The 23163-nt window shown below is 36.4% G+C and overlaps 1 protein-coding gene across 2 annotated transcripts in view; it reads left to right on the top strand.

The window, feature by feature from the left end:
• The window catches only part of COL9A1 (collagen type IX alpha 1 chain), a 66265-nt gene that overhangs the window by 29011 nt on the left and 14091 nt on the right, over window positions 1-23163 (top strand). For both annotated transcript variants that reach the window (XM_032684304.1, XM_032684305.1), the window contains 16 exons: window positions 1168-1221; window positions 2859-2891; window positions 2980-3036; window positions 3753-3806; window positions 5208-5261; window positions 7482-7535; window positions 8914-8967; window positions 9668-9721; window positions 9896-9949; window positions 10066-10119; window positions 10333-10386; window positions 11506-11550; window positions 12367-12420; window positions 12533-12586; window positions 21466-21519; window positions 22278-22349. In XM_032684304.1, the coding sequence (XP_032540195.1) occupies window positions 1168-1221; window positions 2859-2891; window positions 2980-3036; window positions 3753-3806; window positions 5208-5261; window positions 7482-7535; window positions 8914-8967; window positions 9668-9721; window positions 9896-9949; window positions 10066-10119; window positions 10333-10386; window positions 11506-11550; window positions 12367-12420; window positions 12533-12586; window positions 21466-21519; window positions 22278-22349 (855 nt within the window). The remainder of the gene's footprint in view (window positions 1-1167; window positions 1222-2858; window positions 2892-2979; window positions 3037-3752; window positions 3807-5207; window positions 5262-7481; window positions 7536-8913; window positions 8968-9667; window positions 9722-9895; window positions 9950-10065; window positions 10120-10332; window positions 10387-11505; window positions 11551-12366; window positions 12421-12532; window positions 12587-21465; window positions 21520-22277; window positions 22350-23163) is intronic.

A 23163-nucleotide genomic window follows, 5' to 3' on the forward strand; every position in this document is an offset into this window, starting at 1 on the left:
ACTGAGTGCACTGCTAAGCTGTGCACTCAGTTTCATCACATTGTCCCATTTTGACTCCATACTTTACCCTCAAAGTGCGAGTTGAAACCAGTTGTTATTTTCTTACTTGAAATCTGAAACAGCATAAAAATTTTGTTTAATAAAGCCTACTTTTTAATACATGTGTTGTGCTCAATCATATAAATGAATTAAACAAAGAATATTAAAAACTGCCAGTCTATTTCAGAAGATGATCCATCTTAGCTCTCTGTGTTATCTGTAGCAAGGGCAAGAACGGATACTTACGGAAGTGTACAGGCTATTTGTAGATTGGAATTTTTCTGTAATATCATTGCACATTCTGGCAGTTGGTGGTTCAAAGTCTACCAGAATCAGAAATTGCATCTGTGATACCTTTTTCAAAGCTGCATGTGAGCCTATCCTCTGCTAGTGAGTCCATTTGTATGCTACGCCTCCATAACACACTGTAATAATGAGTCACACAGTATAATTATACTTTGTATGGAAAAGAATGGCTCTATAGCTCATGCATTGTGAGAAGTAGTGAATAATTCTTCTATATTCATCTTGTTAATTGCACTTATTATTTAATTAGATGTAAAAAATATTATTAAAATGACGTAAGTTAAAAGTTGGTCATGACCCAAATATTATATATATTTTAATTCAAAGCATTCAGAAAAAATAATTTGCAGAGGTTCTACATTTTCTTTACTTATGCGAGCACTAGACATCAAAACTTTACAAACAGGAGAAGATTCTAAATTGTTAAATTCATCTTAGGCTCTGAAAAAGGGCATTTTCCCCTCTCTCTGCTTTGGGCACTTCTGCCAATTACTAGGATTTTTCCTTCAGAACTGAAGCAGCAGTTATAAGACAGAAGAGTGCATAGATGATCTTGTGGTCAGGTGTTTTAGTGTTCTAAAGCAGCTGAAAATTCGTTGGTTTTTTTGTGGCTCCTATTTCACAACACGACTGCCATTCTACTCAAAAAACTGTTTTCCCATTCTACCATGGGAGACATGTTGTAGGTTGATGTTTTAATTGGCTACCTAGTTTGTTTTTCCATAGCCACTTAATTTCTCACTGTTGTTGTATGGTCTGAATATGTAACTACTGGTTGTCATTATTACTATCAATATATAAAAATGTTTTACCCTTTTTAAGGGAGATCCAGGAAAAAGAGGACCACCAGGGCCACCAGGACCACCAGGTCCTCCAGTAAGTGATTATGTTTTATATGTGCTAACGTGAATTTTGTGTTGTTGCTGCTTGAACAAAACTTCTCCTCAAGTCCTACAACTGAATACTGAGTTTAGGATTTCAGCAGGCTTTTGATCTTACATTTAGAAAGTAAGTTTCTAATCTCTGTGGTTATAAAAAGGTAGTTTGAAATGCAAACTGTAACTTCTGTCATGATGCCTTCGCATTCCTACAGACTGTAAATACACAAGTTTTAAACTTCCCTATGAATAATAATATTGCTGTAAATATAGTCTTTGTCAGGTCTCACTGGTATTACTTCAGCAGAGGTAGGCTCTTTTGTGTTAGGAGAAGAAAAACTTAATGTTTGTCTCATGAGACAAATATATGCTTCTAGGTGGGTTGAGTTCTTATGCCTTTCTTTCAATCAGGCTTGCTACTTACAAGGAACAGAAGAATGCTTTGCAGCAGTGCTTTGCTGCTCAAGGAGAATAGTTATCTTATTTGAACCTCTTGGGAGGAGGGATGTGTGTTATGCCTTTTTGTTGTGACAATTTGCCCGCCCAGAGAGACAAAACAGTTTGGCAGACACACTGGATTCTGGGTACTGTGAAAGGCAAACTACTGGGAAACGTGGTGTACTAACGCCTTTTTAAAAGCTGTACTGTTGCTCTGCTGGGAACCTCCTCCTCCCCACTCTTTAGGGACAGACCCTAAGTTCATATGGTTTACCTATGTCATGTTTCTTGTTTTCATGGCAGTTGCCAGAGAATTGACAGAGGCATTGTAAAAAACCACAAGTGTAGAACAGTAATTAGGAAACAAGCAGAAACAAATTCCCAATATGGCTGCTTCTATTCCTTGATGTTTTGTCCTTTTTGTGTTTCTGAAGTGCCATAGTCCCACTTCAACTAAAGACATTATGGACCCAAATACTCTCGCCTTTTTTAAAATCATTCTGTTATAAATCGAGAGCAGCTCATTCCTTAAAGTTCCCTATGCTTCTCTCTGAAATGGTGTGCTCCCTCCCACTGGGCTTTAGAGAACACAGCTACTGCTGTGAAATCATGTTTCTCCCTGTTGTGCCTCATAAGCCTCCTGTTAGCTTCCATCAAGTATTTGATTTAATATGAGGAATGGCCTTCCCTTCCCTGAGTCCATCTCATTGTACACTGATGTCTGGTTTATTGCAACTGTCATCTAACAGTACTTGTGTTGTGGGAAGATTATTTTCTCTGAAAAGATCTGAATCTTTTGCTGAATGGTAGTAAGGTACTGCTATTATAGAAATTGTCTTGGATTCTGTTGGAAATGTATGGGGTTTGGTTCTGATCTATATTTAATAGAAAATATGATTGAGGTAGCTTAAAAAGCAAAAAGAAAATATTTCGGAGTTTTTTTTTGTTTGTTTGTTTGGGGTTTTTTTTGTAAAAGTTGATAAAAGTTAGAGGACAGGATTTTGCAGGTACCTGCTATCCTTCAATAAAATCCTACAGTTTAGATGCCTTTTGTGTCAGAGATCCTTTGGTTGATTATACTTCTAGTTCTGTCTTTAGATAGTAGTATTTTCTCTTTTGTCTAATACCTGTATTGCCTAATGAATCAGGACTGGTTATTTCTCTTTTACTGACTTTGATTAATATAATTTAATTTAGGGAACAATTGGCCTGCGAGATGGTGACCTGTTGGTAAGATTGTTTTCCATGTGTTTTTATAAGTAATTTCAGACAGCATTATTTAACCTTTGTGGCAGTAACTATGTGATTGCTTTTCCAGTGTCCCAATGCTTGTCCACCTGGCCGCCCAGGGCACGCTGGCTTAATGGGAATGAAGGTAAGAGAACTTGTTTGTTCAAGCATTCCTTATAGAAACGCTGTCTCAATGCACTGGGGTGGTAATTGCTGACTTGACGGAAGGGCTCTTCACTGGTGATTTCAAAAAAGGTTACATCAGTGTAGTTGCTTAGGGTTATTCAACTCGTGACTGCTAAAATAACCTCTTCTGTTGAAATCTCTTGCTGCTGCTTTAATCTTCAGGGTAAAATTTATGTGTGATCTTAAAAGGATTAGAGTATATTGCTTCATTCACTTTCTGGACCATTTGTAGTCTGACTCCAGAAACTCTAAATATTCCCCCAAATCCTTAGTATTTTTTCCTTCTTTCTCTCTTCCTGGGAGACCTATAACATACTAAATTGAAATGAACAAGTTTTGAGTCTCATTTTAAGTAAGCTTTGTTTTTTTTTAATGCATTCTTTACTGGCTTTTAGGAATACTGTTGGCCTGAGGAAATTTTTATGGGGTAACGTAAGAAGTACTAACTTGCCTAGAAATGTAACCTTGATAGATCCAGAAGCAGATATTTTTGAGCAGGGTACTTAGTATGTGCTGTTTCCTAGACAGGTGAAGAAGCTGGTGAATGGGGTTTGAGAGGGAACAGCAGGATGGTTCTCAGCAGTTTGTGTCTGTTTTATAAACCTGTATTTTAATGTTGAATAATATTTATTATTTATTTATTTATTTATTTGGGGGTTTTTACATTTATTTTAGGGACAAAAAGGTTCAAAAGGAGAGTCTGGTGAACCAGGAAAACAAGGTTATAAGGTAAAAATAAAAAGATGAAAAACTGCTGGTTTTTTAGCAGGCTGATGGTAGTTTAGCCTCTTCTTCAAAAAACTTATTACACTTTGTTAGAACTATTAATTTTTTTAATAGAATGCATGAAGTGATACTATACATCATAATGCTCCAGAGTAACCAAAGGCACATCTCTATTCTTTATTCACTTGTACTCTGTATTTATTATGATGCAGAAGTCATACTCATCTTGATTTTTACTTTGATAATTTAATTTAATTATTATGAAAATCATGGCAATAACTGAGTTAAATTTATTAATTGAAAAACTTTCAAACATTTAAATGCACAAAAATTCTGTGGACTTACCAAGTTAATAGTTCTGTGGCACAGAGGAGTAGTTCTGTGAAGAATAAGAGAGAAAAATACATTTGAGAGGGAGAGGACATAGTGTAAGTTCACAAGCAAAGAATGATGGTAACTAGAGAGGCCAAGTCCAATTCAACTTGAAAACTGAAAAGTGAACTTTCAAGGTGTTTCATTTGAATTAACCTTGTTATATAACCTTCATAGAATCATAGAATGGTTTGGAAGGGGACCTTGAAGGTCTTCTAGTTCCAACCTCCCTGCTCTGGGCAGGGACACCTTCCACTAGACCAGGTTCCTCTGCCCTTGAACACCTCCAGGGATGGGACATCCACAACTTCTCTGAGAAATATTTGTATGAAAAATTCAGAAGATTTGCACTGCCTTGGTCCATGCTTCAATGCTGGAGGAAAAAGCATCAGAGAAAAGTTTTTTAAAAAAACCCTGCACTCTATTCCTAAGCCTATTAAAAAGATTACTGATTTATTATAAACAGCTTGCCTTTTTTTTGGGTGGGAGAGGATGTTGAGCAGTTGTCTTATCACTTTTTACAAATTAAACTGGCAATATGTACTGTTGTTCCATTACTGTGCACTATCATTGTATGAAAGAGATCACTATCTAATCAAAGAGGGGGTTTGCCAGATAAGGCATTTTTCCATTTTAATTTTCAAAAAATTCTGAAGTGCAATGTGGTATTGTGATGCAGATCTACTAGCATATTCTGTACATTCACGAAAATACCTTCACTGCACTTTTAATCTAAAAGAACAAGAAAACCTGAAGAGATTAATGTCAAGAAAATATGGAATGACAGATTAAGAGTAAAATATAATTATTCTTTATATTGAGGTTTCTTTGAAATTACCCTGTTGACTAATAGTTGAATGGCATGTGAACCTGAACAAGTATTTGCCTGAGGAAGTAGTGCAACTTCGTTTGGATTTCTTTCAAGCAGGACATGGTGACAGAAAACTCTAAGGAGCAGATGCACCTTGTATGGTGAGAGAGCAATATGCATGGTATGGATTACCTACAGATGTATTCCTTTGGCTTTCCCAGGGTGAAGAAGGGGATCAAGGACCCATCGGTGATGTGGGAGCTCAAGGCCCTCCAGTAAAGTATTTCCTCTTAAATAGTGTTACCTATTGCTTCAGTATGTCATATCCTTATTCCTTACTATTGTAAGAAAAAAGGTATTATAAAATCTCCATACATCTTATTGTGCCATATTTTCTATGAATAAAAGTAGAATTATTTAAGTCTCTCCAAAAAGCTACATTATCGCTCGGCACAAAGCTGCATATAGTTCTGTGGAAAGGCTAATTTAAAAAACTATTTCATGTCCTGAATTTTGTGTTATGCTTAGATGGTGAAAATAATTGGATTTTTTTTCTTGGTCTTTCTTTCCATAATTTTGATGACTCTGACTTCATCCTTGCAAAGCTAATGTTTATTTGAAATATGATCAATTGTAAAATTCAGACTTAGCTAAGAGAATGAAGTAGCCTTGAGGATGAGGATGAGTAGCCAACTTGGGGATGAAGTAGCAATCACAGCATACCTCTGATTTTGGAGTTATTTTCTTGTCCTGTTTTACTGTGCTTAATTCTGGCACGTACCTCCTCAGCTTGTTCCTTCTGAGAAACTGTTATGGTTTCCGCAGCTGAAAAGGGCTAGCAAAAATAATAAACGGGTCATTCTAAGTAAGAGAAACAGGCATAACCACCTTTAATTTCTATGGTCTGTTTTCTGATTGGGTCTTATGCTTTTTTCTTAAATGTGAAACTATTTAATGCCATTGATGGCCACATGTGATATTATACAGCAGCTTACCTTGATGCACGTGACATCCAAATCCTAAATTACAAAATTTTCTATGAACATAAACATAAACCAACATAAAACTCTGGATTATGACTAGAGAAAGATAAAGAAAGAACAGACTAAATAAAGGAAAGTGTGCGTTCCTTCTTATGTTTGATCCTGAAAAACTGTCCCTGGGACTGTGGTGCAGACAAAGCACTTGCATTAAGAGCCAGCTTCTGCTGTCTTAAAGGCTTGTAGGGACCAATTAATTTAACTCAGTTTGGTAAAGTTCTTCAACCACCATGAAATAACACTGTGGAATTAAAAACCAATTAAGGATCGACTTTCCTTTTTTTTTTTTTTAAAAGCATTACTCACAACATTTCACTGTATCACCAGTTGTTGACCTTACAAACAAGCTTTAAAATAATTGTTTTTTATTAGAACATAGGATTCGTAATATGCAGAAAGCGGTGTCAGACAGACAACCTACAGAAAAGAGGATGCTTTAGAGGCACAGATGGAGAGGCTGTATATTCCATTCTGTTTTCTTTTACGTTTTTTACCTGAATGAATGGAATCCTTGTTGGGCTGCTGTTGTCGTTGATGAGTTATCATGATTTTTCTCATGTTTTGGGTTGAGAAGGCATTAATTAATCTGTGCAAGACTCCATGTAACTTTGTTAGTAGCAAGTAAAGGCTGCCAGTGTATAGTCTGGTTCAAGGAGTAGGTTTGCCTATGCTGCGCTGAAGTGCCTGTAGCTATTTCATTAACACAGTTGTAGTGGGTTCTTCTTGTTGCAGAACAAACATATTATGGCTGAGGGTTTGCTCTCTGCAGGGAGGAGACATCTCATGTAGTTTCAGTCTCTCAGGAAAAGGAAGAAATTGAAGCCAAATTTCCCATGAGACTGTATTTTTGAAGGGAAGTGATGATAGTTATGGTACATCCTGCTGCACCAGGATGTCTACTGAGTTCAGTCTCTCAGGTATGGTGGGCATATAAACTTAGCACTTGTAGTCTCAAAACCCTTGCCCTGTTTTGTTTGCCTCTGGAGTTCTATAGAGTCTGAAGGTACCTTTCTCCTAAATCTGTCATATACCCCACTAAGACAACTTAGCACTTTTGCAAATCTGGCCTTCATGTGTTCCTCTCACACAAGTTGCATGGCAAGAGTGCTTCAACTCTGTGGTAACCAAGAAAAAAAATTAGTGGTTTTTTTTCAGCCCTTATGGTTTTATATTTATCTTTTATATTTATTTTATATCTATATTTTTTATTTGTGGTTTTATAATTCAGCCAGATAGCTTTTTATTATTTTTTAAATTATAAATTTGTAAAATATCACATTACCTGTAAATTAAGTATTCTAATAACAGCAACAGCTGGATTTCTCCTTTTATACTAGGAAAATTGTAAAATAAGCATAAAGCAAGCATGTAGAACTCTTGAGTCTTCTGTCTGAAAACTAGGGCAGTTCTGACGAAAACATTTAAGCATAACTTGAATATACTTTTCTTTCTCAGGGTATCCTAGGTATCAGAGGTATAACTGGTATAATGGGACCTAAAGGTACCAAAGTGAGTATTAATGTTTCTTTGCATAAAATGGCCTATATTAAAAAAATGTACACCCTTGAATGTTTTTAAAGCTTATTTAAGCTTCTCCTTTTTTCCCCCTTTATTTTCTCACCCCTGACAACTGTATTTCCATAGCTACTGTACTTCTTGTTAGGAAGAAAGGCAGCTTGGTTGTCTTCTTAGTAAGAGGACGTACTTTTCACACCTTCCCCTCTTTACCCTTGGATTTATAATACTTATGTGTGTGTGCAAGTATGTAGTAAGCAAGATAGCAAGTTACAGCAGTTATGAAATACAGTATGTTTGATTTAAAGCTAAAATTTATTAAGTAGTCCCTCCTTGATTTGCATCTTCTTAAAGCCTTTTGCTTCTATCGTCCCATTTTTTGCCAGGATTTTTTATTGAGAGTTCGTTCTTTTTCCATTCTTTCTGTCTTTAACATATCTGTGTCTTAAATTCCTGCCAGGGAATTAATGTTTTTGTAATGTCATGACTTTGCTGGGTAATTTTTCCCCTGTTCATCAAAGTATTTCTAACTGCTATTTCAAAATTGACTGTTACCTTTCCAGTCTTGTGATATTGCTAAATCTCTATGGTAAAAATTTCTGGAAGGAATAGAATGGAGACAATTCTGCCATTGTCTCCATTTTCAGAACTGAAATCATAGAAACCTTATCTTGTGATTGTCTGTCCTCAGATACATCAAATTTCTCCTGATTCTCCTTATCTTTTCATGAGTGATCCTTCCTAACCTCTTGGACAGATTCGCTAAGCTATTACTATCTTACTTTGCTTTTTTGTCTTTTAATTCTTCATAGTTGTTTGCCTACATTTTTGTGCTGCTTTGTCTATTCAAAATATTTACTACATCTATTTGACAAAGGAGTTCCACTTTTCTCTAAATCTTCTTTAAAATATTTTTTCTCTCCATTTAAATTTACTCACAGAGTAGTGGTTGCATTGTTTCCTTGAAACATATGACATCAAAATAGCTGCACTGCACTTGATGCTCTCTTTTCACATTTTGATGATATTCTATTATGTGGTGAAAGATGTAGTATTATTAGGGAAAACACAGACATTTTCTGAAGTAGTGTGTGAAGGTCTACTCCTCGATTCCAGTATGATTTTTTAGAGAATGATCTGAATTTTTTGACTGATATTTTTCTTTATTTAAAAAATATTTGCTTGCATAACTCTATAAAAAACAAGATAGATTAAGAAAAAATTTACCTTTTCTTTTTTTTTTTTTTAATTGAAACTATAAAACTCCTCAACTGTAGAGACTTTGCAGCTCCCAGCAAACCAGATGGATGCTTAAGCTGTTTGTGTTCCAGCAGTTCATTTTAATGTCTTGTGTTATCTACTTGTTTTGTAGGGAGCTCGTGGGCTTGATGGTGATCCTGGTCCCCAGGGTCTTCCTGGTGCACCTGTAAGTAGAGTGTATGTTAGCCAAACGCTCCCCAGTTAGACACTAAGTCCTGAAACTTTGTGGCTGTGAATCAAAAAAGCCTCTGATTAATCCAATTCTATTAATTTCCCATAGGTGAATAAATGTTATTACTGTGATATCAAGTCTATAATCTCTTAATATCCCCAAAGAATTGTGAGTTAGATGAACCCATTTTAACTTCTTAGTATGTTATGGTTACCTCTTCCTTCTGAGTCTTACTGTTTATTAGGGTGACTTGGAATTTTCCAGGTATAAAGCTGGAACAAGGTATAAACCTGTAAAGAGCAATTTGTGCCCTTTGATGTTTTGTTGGAAGGGTTTTTTGTGTGTATGTGTGTTTTGTTTGGGCTTAGGGTTTGAGTGGGGTGGTTTTGTTTGTTTGTTGTTTCTAAATTCTTCCCTGCTTCCATAGCTGGAATTTAGGTTTGGAATAGCCAGTAACTCTATGAGTTAAATAAGCAAGTGCAACATCCTTTGCTTAGACACTCCTGAAATCCCAAGGGATGGCTTGAGCTGTGTTTTTTTAAAATTTATCTGTCAGCTGCAGTTATAAGAAACTGCATTTTTAAATGTAATATGAATTTGAGATGTCTGCTTTAACTGAGCCTGAATTGTACTTAGCTAATAATTACATGGAAGTGTATTATGGTTTTATTTCTAAAACAAGTTTTTTCTGTAGGGCGATCAAGGACAGAGAGGTCCCCTAGGAGAGATGGGTCTGAAGGGAGAAAGGGTGAGCACAGACAAATTTTGACTCATGTTGACTTGCAAACATTGGTTACTTAATAGCATATAAACTTAGAGTATATTTGGTAGTCTCAAAGTAATATGTACCTGAATGTTGACATTCTTTTCATCTGTAATTTCAATGTGTTTAATTTTTAAAAATTTTTATTATTATTATTAGGGCCCTCAAGGTACAAGAGGAATAAATGGTCTCCCTGGGCCAAAAGGAGAGTCTGTATGTATATTTAATTTCTTCATTTGCTTCATGTGATGCTAATTTGAATATTGGTGCTTGGGCAAAATCTCTCCAAAAATACATTGATTTTTTTTTTCTTTTTTTCTTCTTTCAAGGGCTTACCAGGAGTTGATGGCCGAGAAGGGATTCCTGGAATGCCTGGAGCAAAAGTAAGGCACAGCTGGCATATGTCAGAGCTTTGGTAGTGCCCTAGATTTGTTCATTCCCTAGTGGCTGCTGACCGTGGCTTTATGCATGTTATTAGGGTAATTGAATGAAGTTTCCCATACTACAGATCCAAAAGTATTCCAACTCTGTGTTCCAGAAATCAAATTTTCCCTTATATTTTATTTGCATAAATTACAACTTAAAATGTTTTACAGGGTGAACCAGGAAAACCTGGAGCTCCAGGTGATACAGGGCTTCAGGGACTGCCAGTAAGTATCAGGTATTTTACCTTTGCAAGGGAGGTTCAGTTTAAACCACAGAAGGGCCATGTATAGGTTAATTTGATGCTGATATTGGAGTGATTTAAGTGAAAATCTAAGCAAAAGACCCAGGGAGAGTGTGTGTAATGCAAGGAGAAATTCTGCTATATGTATTAAAAACTTTTGCACAAAAGCCTAGACCTCCTTATGGTGCCACTGTGAGGGACTTCATCTCACAAAACATTTGTGGCCACTATGCAACTCTTCTCATGTTTCTCATATCTGAGACCCTCCGGATATTATGGTGTGACCCCACAATAAGAGCTGGTCTCATTGTATTGCCTGGGGCCAAACCCCTTTCCAGGCCAAGCAGGAAAATCTGACCTGCTAGTCTAACACACCTGAGGTGAACAATCATCTTTTGATATTCTGCTGGCTCAGAACATCTGGAATGCATCACACACATACTTTTGGGGAAGGGAGGGGGAACACGAGGGACGGGCACTGGAGTTTTCTTGTATATCCCCTGTGGTGAACTTATAGGGAATCAGTAGTGCTTTGTGTACTCTTTTAGAAGGTAATCCTTGTGCATTAACTAAGTTTGAAAATTGTGCCAAATGTCAAAAGCTATATAGAAATCTGTTTAAAAAACTATGCTGTCAGAGTAATTGCTGTGAGGATGTAGTGAAGGTGCTGTATTAAAACAGAACTGGAAGTAAATTTTTAATACTAAGTGAACTCTTCAGCTTGAAAGACAATTTGATAAAAGCATACCTGCTATGAACTGTTGCACAGAAATGAGGAGGGAATGAAATGCGTACTAAGAGTATCTGTTAAACTGTACCTCCAGCCTCAGCATATGGGGACCAACAATCTATTTCCAGTCTAAGCCAGCAAAAGTCACAATTCCTCACTTTTCCATGCTCCTTTTGCAATTTTTGAAGACAGAATAATACTCCTTATCTGTTACATTGTAAACAGAAAGAATTCAAGCTTGGTCTGTTATTGGATAAAAAAACTTCAATATCAAGTGAAAGGATTAGAAATACTCAGGCATGAGAAAGATGTTATTTAACACAATTTCCAACCCCCTTAATAACAAATAAATATAAATGCTGTTTCTTTCAGGGTTTACCAGGGTCTCCAGGTGTGAAAGGTATTGCTGGCCCAAAGGTAAAACATCTTCAGTATTGACTTTCTTATAATACTGTATTTGTGCTTATCAAGTTCTAAAGTATTCAGTGAGATTGTACTAACTTCCTCTTGTGGTAAGAGACAAGCCTTTGCTGAAGGAATTAAATATATTTTTTAATCAACTCTAGTCCTGTGCATTTTCATGATTCTTGTGATATTTGGTGTGGTTTTCATGATTCCAGACATGAAATAATACCTAAACAAGGCCATTTCCTTTTGAATTTGTGGAAGTCATTGCTAGAGGAGGCATGTGACATGGCTACCTCACTACAGTTGAAATAACGGATCTTGTAATAAAAATAATATTTATAGCTGCCCTAAGTTGATTAAATCACAGAGATTGTCATCTCTATTTAGGTACCACCAAACTGCAGCATCAATTCCAATTAAGCTTAAAAAGGTGTTGTATGAATGAGACTATGGAATGTTTTAGACAATAGTGTTTGAGTTTAGTTGTAAGTAATAGAAAAAGAAAACTAGATTGAGACCTGAATTTTGTCTGAAATTACATAGAATAATATTACCTTCTGTGATTTGAGAGCAGCAATCAAATCTGTTTGGGATTTGTCAACATGTAAACAACAAAGGAACTGAAATGTGACTTATGAAAAATTAGATCGAAGGAATTAGGTGAAAGTTGAAAGAAAACAAAAATAGAACTGGAAGTTAAAAAATTAATATAGGCTGATTTTTTTTTTTTAGACGTTATTACTTTGCTTAATTTTTTATTTTAAAATGGAACATTTTAAAAGCAAAACATTGGCTTTCTAATATTTTTCGTCTTCTGTCCAACAGGGTAATAGAGGTCCTCCTGGGGTGCCAGGGTTGATGGGAAATTCAGGTAAACAGGTAAAATTGTTAATCTTATTCAAAAGATCTAGAAAAATGAATTTTTTTTTACATTGTGTAAAAAAAATTACTTTTCAAATTTGTTGCATTTCAAATTTGTTCCCCAAAATAGGGTCAACGGGGCCCAGAGGGAGAAGCAGGTCCAACAGGACCCCGGGGACCACCAGTAAGTATGGAATAAATTTCTAATTGAGTGTATACAATATTACAGTGTCTCAAGTTAGGGTTGCTGAAGCTATCCATGAGGTAAAATTATTATTCAACACAAGTGATAATTTTTGAGGTAAATACTAATTGTTCTTTATCCCCCTTCTGTAACAGGAGGATGTGCATCATCACATAGAGAAATACAGAAGCACATATCCTGTGATTGCTTCTGGCTTTGATGAAAAGTTAGATTTTAAACCTTTGTTTATATTCTTCTTGTCTTTGTTTTTATATATACCAAGTAAAAGCCCAAGTGGAGGGAATGAGGGTGGTTTGTGACTAAAAGCTGTAACCAAACTTCCCTTCCTTCATTGCAACACTCTACTCTCATCACTGGCATTGAAAAGCTTAAATTCACTGTCAGTAGATCATGTGCTCTTTTCTTTAACTGTTCTAGCCTCTTGAAGAAGCTTGTACTTTATATTACAATGCTCAGCTATATATTATGGGATTTCGAACTTTGGACTAAGTATTCAGAACATGACTTTTTTTTTTGCTAGAACCTATTTCTAATGCACGCAATGTGAACAGCAAGGCAAGATATGAGGGAGAGGTAGCTGTTTGTCCTGTCTTGTAAAGGAAATGGCCAGAGACTGTCCTCAGCACACTTGGTCAGCTGGCCTGTTGTGGTTTGTCTTGATGCTGCTAAACTCCCTAAACACCCCTAATGCCTAAGAACAGACTGGGTGCAATCTGATTGCTCATGAGGAACAGTCTCTTACTTGTGTTCCCAAAACTGTTCTTGGGCATTATCTAGGAAAGTCCAGTTTGCCTGTGACAAAAGCATGCCATGAATGATGGTGGGACGATGCTCGCTCCTGTGCCTTGGCCCTTTCTGGTTGGCATGACAAATGTAGCTGTAGTGGTGTGAAGTATAGCAGCTATCTCTCATTGGAAACACTGATGTTGTAATTCTTTCCCTGGAGATTTTCCTCAACACTAGAAAGATTTGAAAGACTGGAGAAACTGCTGCTGGGCAGGTAGCCTGCTGCAGGACATAAATCTGCTAAGGAAATGAACTGATGACGTTTGCTAAGGCTCAGTTTTGAAGACAGAGGACAGCTCGTTACTGGAGAGTCTGTTGGGTACTGCTTTCTGGTTCCCTCTAGAGCGGACCTAATATGGTTTGAAGCTGCATAAGGCTGATATAATTTCCCTTTGCTGTTAATCCTTCTGTGAGGGATGAGAGGGTCAGTGATTTGAAGAAAATTTTCATGTACCAAAATTCGCTCTGATGACTTTAACAAAGCTCCAGGCTCTATAAGCAATTGCTTTTTTGAGCTTCTCTTTTGCCACTGATGCCCTAGGGATAGTTTCCTGGAATTTTCTGAGCTTCTGCTATCATACCATGACATAAGTTTTACTCGTGCAGTTGCAGGGTAATTCTCATACAGGGCTTGGTGAGCTACTGTCTGTGATATATTTGTAAGGTCAGACAATCTTCTCTGAATTACCTCCTAAACATACACCAACAGTCAACCAAGTAATAGATTTCGTTTTCTTCTGTTTTCTTCGTGTGCTAGGTGCGTGAGATCACATTTATTTTGAACCAAGTCTTTGTATGAGTGCTGTGACCGGAGCTTCTTAAGGATAATATAAAAATGGGACTATATGAGCATATACTTACTAGGATGGACTACAGCTATCTTCAGCCTCCGAAATACCCAACTTACAAACATTTATTTTTGTTCTTTGTGGTTAAAAGTGTTGGATAAACTAGAAAAAGTTTTCAGCCCTGTTCTTCTTAGGCTGATACTGTATACTTGTGACAGGAACAAGAACTATAATTGAATCAGACCAAAGTAATTGCCCACTCTTGATAATGCACTGTAATCTGCTAAACTATGCTTTTAATCCTTTCAATTTGAACATGAATTTACAAAATCAGCAGTCCGTGGAACAGGGGTTGACACACAAAGTTAATTATTAGTAACCCTGTAGATGGAAAGAAATACTTAATGCGGATCAAACACAATGATTTTTCCATTTATCACTCTAGAGACCTGCAAGACATCTGAGTATCTTGCCTTTATTTTCTCTGTATTTACAAAGTGCACTCATTATGGAAAACACATAAACATTAGAACAAAAGCGTAGAAAGAAAAAAACTTTTGGTCAACACAAAATGAAGAAAGGAAGTAAGTTATTCATTATAAAGTAAAGTAAGTGGAACATCAAACAGTCTACTTCTCATCCATAGTTCCTTTAAAGCTATAAAGAACCTTGAATATGTAAGCTTCCATTTACTTAAGACTACAGGCAGCATGTGACTGGAAAAACTTTCTGTTTTTTGGGAACACTTTACATCTACACAAGAAATGGGAATGATCAGGGTGGTTTTTTGTTTAGGAAGGACATAGGGTTGAACTTTTGAAATTCAGAGATCTTTGGTCTAAGCTGAGTCGATATTTATTTTCAGGACAGAATAAAGAGTGTTTTCTGCAGCATGTACATGTGGCAGATACATTTGAGCCTTAGCTTTTAGAATTCTGTGCTTACGTTTCTGGGAAAAAAATAGTCCACTGGTTAAATAATTCTACATACCATGATTTTCAAACTTCTAAAACTAGAAAATTTGAAAATAAGCTCTTATAATTAATCTAAGGAGAATTTTTCTTGATTTTTTTTTCAGATTTTTGAATTTTTTCACAGATTTAACACTCAATAGTTTTTGACCTAAGTTGTAAAACCACTTTCAAAGCCTGAGGATTTTATTATTGCTATTCATGTATTTTTCTTGCCCTTTTCGTGCTTATTTTGCGTTATCTACCTTAGCACTCACTTCAGTTCTTTTTTTTTCTCCTTTACCCCTTTGTTCCATTTCACTCTTGGTATAAAAGACTCAGGTAGAGGTCAAGAGGGTCTGGCCTTTTTCCTTGGAGTAGGACAAAACCTTGATGTTTTGCAGGATATGGGGAATTTCAGTCCCTTAATGTATTTGCTGCACAGCAACAGCGACATGAGATCCTCTTCACTTTCCCATTTCACTTACCCATGTTCTTCACATTGCAACTGGGGCAAGACAGCACGGCTGGTATCTCCAGGAGGGCCAGAACTGTAGAGGAAAGGACCTCTGGTGAAGGTTTGTAGAGGGATAACAAGGCTGACTGTGCTAATAGGGGCAGCAGGCTGGTATCTATACTAGGGAAAACCAACATACCTACATTTCTGTTATATTTAAAAATCACCTGGCTTTTCAGGTTTATATACTTGCAAAAGACACCTTTTTGAGACACCTTCAACTAGTGTGTAGTTTTTTGAAAAGTTACACAACAAAGCACTATCAACAGTGACTCTGTGGGACAAATTAATGCTGCTGCACTGTTTTTCAAATAATCTCTAGTCTCGTCTGGCATAAATAATGTTATTTCAACCTTATTTCCATTGTTAAACTATGTTGGAATGTAGCTGGGAAGGTATTTTTACTAAACAGCAGATTCAAATTTTGGCCTTTCATGAGTCTGTAAACTTTTACAGATATTAAATGTTTGAAAACAAAATTACTAGCTCTTCTTAAAACTAGGCAAAATCATGTGTTGGGACACTCTTACCTCACTTTCTATCTCTAGGAGAAAATGACTTTAAAAAGTATAATTTTAGTCTATTATTGCTTTTACTTAATAAACTTCAACTAGCAGCTGGGGGGGGGAAATTACTATTCATCTGTTCAGTAAATGAGAAAAACAACTGGAACAACATGGAAATTTTACCTTTTTTTTCTAAACGAAACATATTCTCTATTCCACTCTAATTGTTTTCTTGGTTAACCTTATGTTTGCTTCACATTAATCTAACCAATCCAAGTAATTACCAAATTCTCTTCTGATTTCAATCTTTCTAAATCAATCATAATGGCAGGTGGCCCAAAGGAAGGAATTCTCAGATGTGGGGGTGTCATTCCTAATCAGTGGAATTTAGCCATGCTCCCTAAGCTGCTTAACCAATTTCTTTCATATTTGCTGAGATTTAGTAAGATTTAATTGTTCATAATATGTCTGCCAAAAATACTGACCCCTGTCTCTGCTTTTTCATCCTTTGCTTTTCTTCAGCTATTCCATGTTTAAATTGTAAACATTTGGAGAATGTGTATCCCACCCAGTGGTTTTTCAGAGAACTTGTGACATTTAAGTAACCACTTTAAAGTTCATACTTGTCTAGCAAATTGAGCAAATTTGATGTATATGCAGGCCAGCACATATATGTTGTTTTGTAAATAGGATGTGGTACATGTTTTCCCAACTTTAGCAACAGAGGTTAAATATTCAACTGCCTAAGATTTGATACCATAACCCCTTTGAGAAACTTCTGAGGGACCCTGGTCAGCTGGGCTGACTTGCTCTCTCTACTCTTTGGAGGTGCCTTTGTCTCATGCCTGGAGAGTACCTTGGATTTAATATTAAAATGTTGGACAACCTACATTAGAAGAGAATGCTGTTTCCAGCATCTTAAGTTACTTTCAGCTAAATTAATTTTCTGGTCTTTAATGGTATTTTTGTCTTACCTATGCTGAAATGTAACTTTGGTTACTGTAACTTTGGTTACTGTAGCTTTTCTATCATATTCTTTTTACATGACTGCAACTGAAATAATGAATCACTTTCTGTAGTTGGTATCAGTAGTGTGGTAGGATGAAATGTCCTTGTCTGAGTTTATAGGATAGGTTTAGGTATTAGTGGACATGTTTAGTATCTATAATTTCGGAGGTGCTCCACAAGTGGTGTCATAGTTTACATTTAAGGTACAACTGGAGGGTTAGCTAGCATTACACAGTTTATGGCAGACTCAAAAGGAAAAATTGCATTTCCATCTTGCCAGGTACACTTTTTGTCCAGTAAACCTAAGCCTTTAGCTGAACGTGACTAAACTTTCTGACTTTGCCCAGTTCCACAGCGTGGTTTGTACAGGGTAGCACTTTCCCTCCCTCAATTGCAGACTACATATCCCAGCCAAACCTGATAAGATCCAAGTCTCTCCAGTTCTGCCACTATCCACCCTGTCCTGCCAAACAACATGGCCATATTCTTGTCTGCTACGTCTGTTTACCCCTCCACCTCCAACAACAACTTCTTTGACTTCTGGGCATGCTAGACCTCTGGAGATCAGCAGATATCACAACGTTGGCTTCTTCTAAGCAGTGTGAACAGTAATTTAGGTAAAAATTGGATTTGTTATGGAGTTAGTGTACTAAAACCAACCTAGACTTCAGTTAACACTGTAGACACAGAATGAAAGGTCTCTGTCCTCTATACTTGGCCACAGTACCACCTTTGAAGAGAATGGCAGCTAGTAGGTTGTTGCTTGTTGTTGCTTGTGCCCAAAGCATGGCAAACATGACATGCTTTTACCAGAATCCAGGGCAGTACAATTTAGTTATTACTTTGAGAAAGTTGAAATGGTACATTTAAAATCTCAGAGAAAGTTAGTTGTCTATTTACTCTTCTATTGAATAGTGGTTTATATTCTTGGATGCTTTTCAAGACTGTACTGAGGGTCAAAGAAGAGTCCTATTGATACTTTCATGGATAAATCCTTGAAGTGAAATGAATAATCCCTCTGAGATTTTTGTATGAAAAAATTTGATAAGTTAAAGTCTCACAAGCATATATTTGATAAATGGGTTACATTTTTTGAAAGACTTTGAATATGAGTTTTAAAAAGTCCAAAATGTACTTTATTATTTTTTTACTCTGCACAAATGTAATTCTCTATGGCTCTGCTATTGAATATACTAAAATTGCTATGACATATACAATGTCATAGCTATGACATTGTGTATAAAATTGCTATGACAATTTTTTAAGTAGAGAAGAGTTTATCACAATATACATTGTGGATTACCTGTCCTGCGGTTCTGATCAGTATTTTAATTATCTACGCAGCTAAGTGAGATGCAAATTACCTCAGATATATTCCTGTTCTTGTTCTGCTCAGCTGATGAACAATAAACAAGTGACATTGTTTTACTATGAGAAGGCATCCTGTAACTGCTTGTGAGAATTCTACAAAAGCATTATCTTCAAAGTGTCTGGATGAAAACCATTCTAGACAAACTAAAGGATGGTTTACTGTAAATCCTGTAATGTCCTTTTATGTATATTACATTCAAAGGCCAAATATAGATCTAATAGAACTGTGAGAGGCATTAAATCTTTCATTGATCCAGCAATCCTACCTTGAAACAAAGGGAAGGTGAATTTTGTTACTTACCACTCTACATGTGCCTTACCAGGAGAATGACCCTATCCTCAGCAGTACTCACATGCTAAGTGATAGTATACTTAACAGAAATCAATTGTCTACTCTGTTAAAGTACCAGAGCAGTCTTGGAACATGCTTGGTGTCTACTCAGTCTAACATCATGGACTGAAACAACCTCTAGGCAGTGACCAAGCTTTGCAGTGTTTCAGGGGCTATTTGTAGTGATAGTCTGCATGGTATTAACATGGAACATTTACCAACATGTTTGAAAGTCAGTCTGTCCCAGCCCAGCTCACTCTAAACTAGTGTCAAAATTGCATAAAATTATACAGATTCTGGTTGTCTTATTGTTAAAGCCAGTGAATGATGCCCATTGATTTGTGGGTGGCCTGAAATTATGCATTGTTGTACAGAGGGTTACTGTATAAGAAAGGTGGGCTGAGGACATGGCAAAACTGCCTATGAGTGATAGCACAGAGGAACATTTCCTCTGACCAAGTACAGATGTCAACAGCTGAACCAGTTATTGCAGAAAGCCTCCTATAGTCCGTGAAGAAAACTTAGATGCTTTTAGGAACAGGACTTGTGAAGTACTTTAAATGTTTACATGAGGACATCTTAAGATGCCTTTTTTCTTCATTCACTATGAAGGGAATCACAAGTAAGTAGCTCAATGTGAATCCTATCCTAGGGCCATTTCAGTCAGGTAAAACTTGAAGGAAGCTTTGCAGTCTTTTGAGTTGTGCCTTGGGCCACCAGGATTCCTGGTTGTTCTTTGGATTACAGTTTCTCTGTTACATGCTAAAACAAAGCTGTGCATGTTGCAGTAGTGGCCCTTAGTTTGAGGTAGTCTGTACTGACAGACATAATGCCAATGTTTACTGGAAATTCTCTGCATTTTTATTCCAGTCTTCTGCTACTAACCTTTGAAACCACCTAGAAAAGCAATGTGTTTGACAAATACCTGTGTTATGTATTTGACAATAGATTTTTTTTTTTGCATTTAAAATACAATGGAAGATTTTTCTTGACTTTTGTATGACCAGCAGAACCAGAGATTTATTATATTATTTTAACTCTGTGGAAGGTGATATTGCTTTTGTTTTATCTCTGTATAGCAATGACTGTTATGACATATATGAAAAAACAAGTTTCTAATGCTGATCATAATTTTAATCCTCTTTCCTGCATTAGAAATGTATTAGTAGTTCAGATCAGAGGCATAGTACAGAATTATTTGACTAAATAAAAGTTTAATGCATCTTCTGGTTTGTAAGATAAAGGTGATTTTGGGGCTTTTTTCTTGTCTTTTTTAACATAAAAAAGCTCCTAGAAATTATTCAAAGTGCTTTAAAAAATAGTTATTTTAACACCATAGAATATTTTGAAGGAAATTAATTGAAAAGTCTATTTATATTTTCTTCTGTGATCTCTCCAGGATACCTAATTATTTCTTGAATTGTAGAGTTAGTTTTCCTAAGCTTGTGTGAGAATCTGTCATTGCATTTATGACCTGGTGTAAAAGGCCATGTCTGCCATCTCCTTTTATTGTTCAGTACATCACAATAGTTATTATGAAAAAAAATCTATATTTTAAATTTTCTGTTGTATACAGCATTAGAATGCTTAGGTCTGAGTTTATTCACATTTTCTAAGTTATATATAGATATATAACTTAGAAACAGTTATATATATAAATGTTTATCTACTTACATATCTAATTTATGATCCTACATGCTATATCATGCTTTCATAGCAAATACTCTTATGTATTCACATAGTGGAGGTAAGAAAACTATCTCAAGTGACACTTAGGCTTGTGTTGGGACAGGAATATATCTGTACAGGTGAGAGTAAAGGTATAAAACTTACTGAGGTGTTCTGAAAGGTTTAATCATAAGAGACAAAACCATTTGAAAAAGGTACCTTAGTTCAAAAAACATTTAAAATCTTTGAAAATTTGACTTAATATCAAGTTTAGCCAGAGTATATATTCAAATGCATGCATGAAGAGGTGGATTTGTTACACTAATTTGAATATGATAGTCTGAATGGATAAACATGTCTCAAGTGAAGATATAAAGATCCAGTGAAATGCGTATTTATGCTTATCACTAATATGAAGGGGGATTTTTAAAGGTAAACCTTCCCTGTAACAGTCTAGACTTTTTTTTGGAACCCAAATGAGTTTGTTAACAATGACTTTTGCATACACTTTTCACATTTGTCCATCGTTCATGTGGGATCGCAAACTTTCAAGTATGTGGTCATGTAGGAGTTCAGTTGATGAAACTGAGCAAAAGCCTGAAGCTAAGTGTGTGCACCAGTTGTCTTAGTGAGGTACATATGTTTGAAACAGCTAACTCTCAGCTGCAATTCCGTGAAGGGAACTTCATTGTGCATAATCACTCAGCAGAATGAATTAGTTGAATCATTTAACGTCAGCTAAATATTACGTGCCACTATAAATTAAAATGTTTTCACTGTTTTTAATGCATGTGATATTTTTGCACTAGTAAACAGAAGTTTAAAGCCAACTCCTGGGTAGCATAATTCACTAAACAAGAAGAAAAAAATGATACTTTATTCCTGGTTCACAGAAAATGTTTCAGAAAGTAATGTTCTCCTATTTCCTATCAGGGTAGCAGAGGGGAGCCAGGTCCTGCGGGTCCTCCAGGTTTACCAGGGAAATTGGTAAGCAGGTTTTTTCCGTATTCACTGCTCATGTTTACTTTCAGGGAACTATGGTATCATCTGGAACTACACTTACCCATTTATCCATGCAGGGAACTGGAAACAGCATTGAAACCATTGATGGTTGAGTTTCTTTTTCAGTCCTCTGTGACTGTGCTAATATTAGAAAACGGTGTTTTAAAGTATATGGAGATGTGTGTGACATCTTCTTAAAAAAACCCATAAATCATATGATATGAAAAGCTGAGTTGCACAGTCCTGTGTGGGCTGCATATACTTGGGAACCGGAGCAGTGAAAGACTGGCCTTATGCTAACAGCTACGTGAAAATAACGAATGGAGCAGATTATGAATGCCACCTTTTACCAGAGCTCCAGCAGTGTTTACACAGTATCAATCAGAAGCATAGCTGAGGAGATCTTGGCTGAAAGAGCCTACTGTTACAGAGGAATGCACAAATCGCAGACTGCAGAGTCTTGGGAAGTATTTTTAAGAGAACCAGACTGTCACTGAGGGACTGGAGGGTGGAAAACCCTGTAAGCCGTTTGTATTCTGATTATCAGCAATGAATTCATAATAAGATGCTGTTTTAAGTGCTGTACTTTGGATCAACTCTATTTGCATTAGATAATCCTCTTTCATCAAACTAAGTCTGTTCTGGGAATGAGCTTTTGCCCCATCTGCTTGTCAGGGTATGACCTTTAGTTGTTCATTCCAAACCAGATTGGCTAAGTTTACATCCTTGACTTATTTTCACAGGGTCCCCAGGGTAATATTGGACTTCCTGGACTGCCTGGTCCTCCAGGCCTACCTGGTAGTAAGGGTGACCGGGTAAGAAATGCACACATTCATACAGATTGCAGTTTGATGCCAGCAGTAAACACAATAGTTTGAGCACTGTTTTCATTTTTTATATGAATTAATGTCTGTTTTCTTCCTTTGTATGTACATGTATTAACTGCTTGAAAGTGATGCTCTAGGTACCCATCAACTACTTGTAGCTTATAAAGTGTTTGAATCATTTAAAGACCTAAATCTTATTGCAAATAATTGACAGCCATATCTGAAATTGTAAGTCAGGGTTTGTGGTCACTATAGAACTTTGGAACTTCAGACCTGGTCTGCAGTAGAAATAATACCTGTATAAGTACTTTGTCCAATATTTTGTTAGGAGGAAAGAACTTGGCCCTAGGGGTCTCACATAACTGCAGAAGATATCTTGCTTTACTCAACAAATGTCAATGAAGACGGTACGTAAACCCAAAAATGTTTTTATCTTGGTTTAGGAGACTGCAGAGAATGGAATTCACTCACCAAAATTCAGATGTATTGGTTATAGAAATCGTCAGTTCTATACTGTTTCATCCTTCTTACTTGAGGGATCTACTTTGGTATTAAATGAATTACACTTGTGAAGTGTCTTACTTTCCACTGAAAATCAAGAAAGTATAGGACTCCTGGTCCTATAGGTATCACTGCTGTGGATGCCTTAGTTGAACAGAGTAATCTTGCCCCTGGTGTGCTCCTAGTGTACATCACAGGGCTGCTAGATAGGGCTCACATTGGTTTTCAGCAGTTTTTAAAAGCTACTCAGATACTGAAAAATAAGCTTCTAAGTCTTTGATGTTGTTGAGGTATTTGTATC

Source organism: Chiroxiphia lanceolata, chromosome 3 (assembly GCF_009829145.1).
Source record: "Chiroxiphia lanceolata isolate bChiLan1 chromosome 3, bChiLan1.pri, whole genome shotgun sequence".
Taxonomy (NCBI): domain Eukaryota; kingdom Metazoa; phylum Chordata; class Aves; order Passeriformes; family Pipridae; genus Chiroxiphia; species Chiroxiphia lanceolata.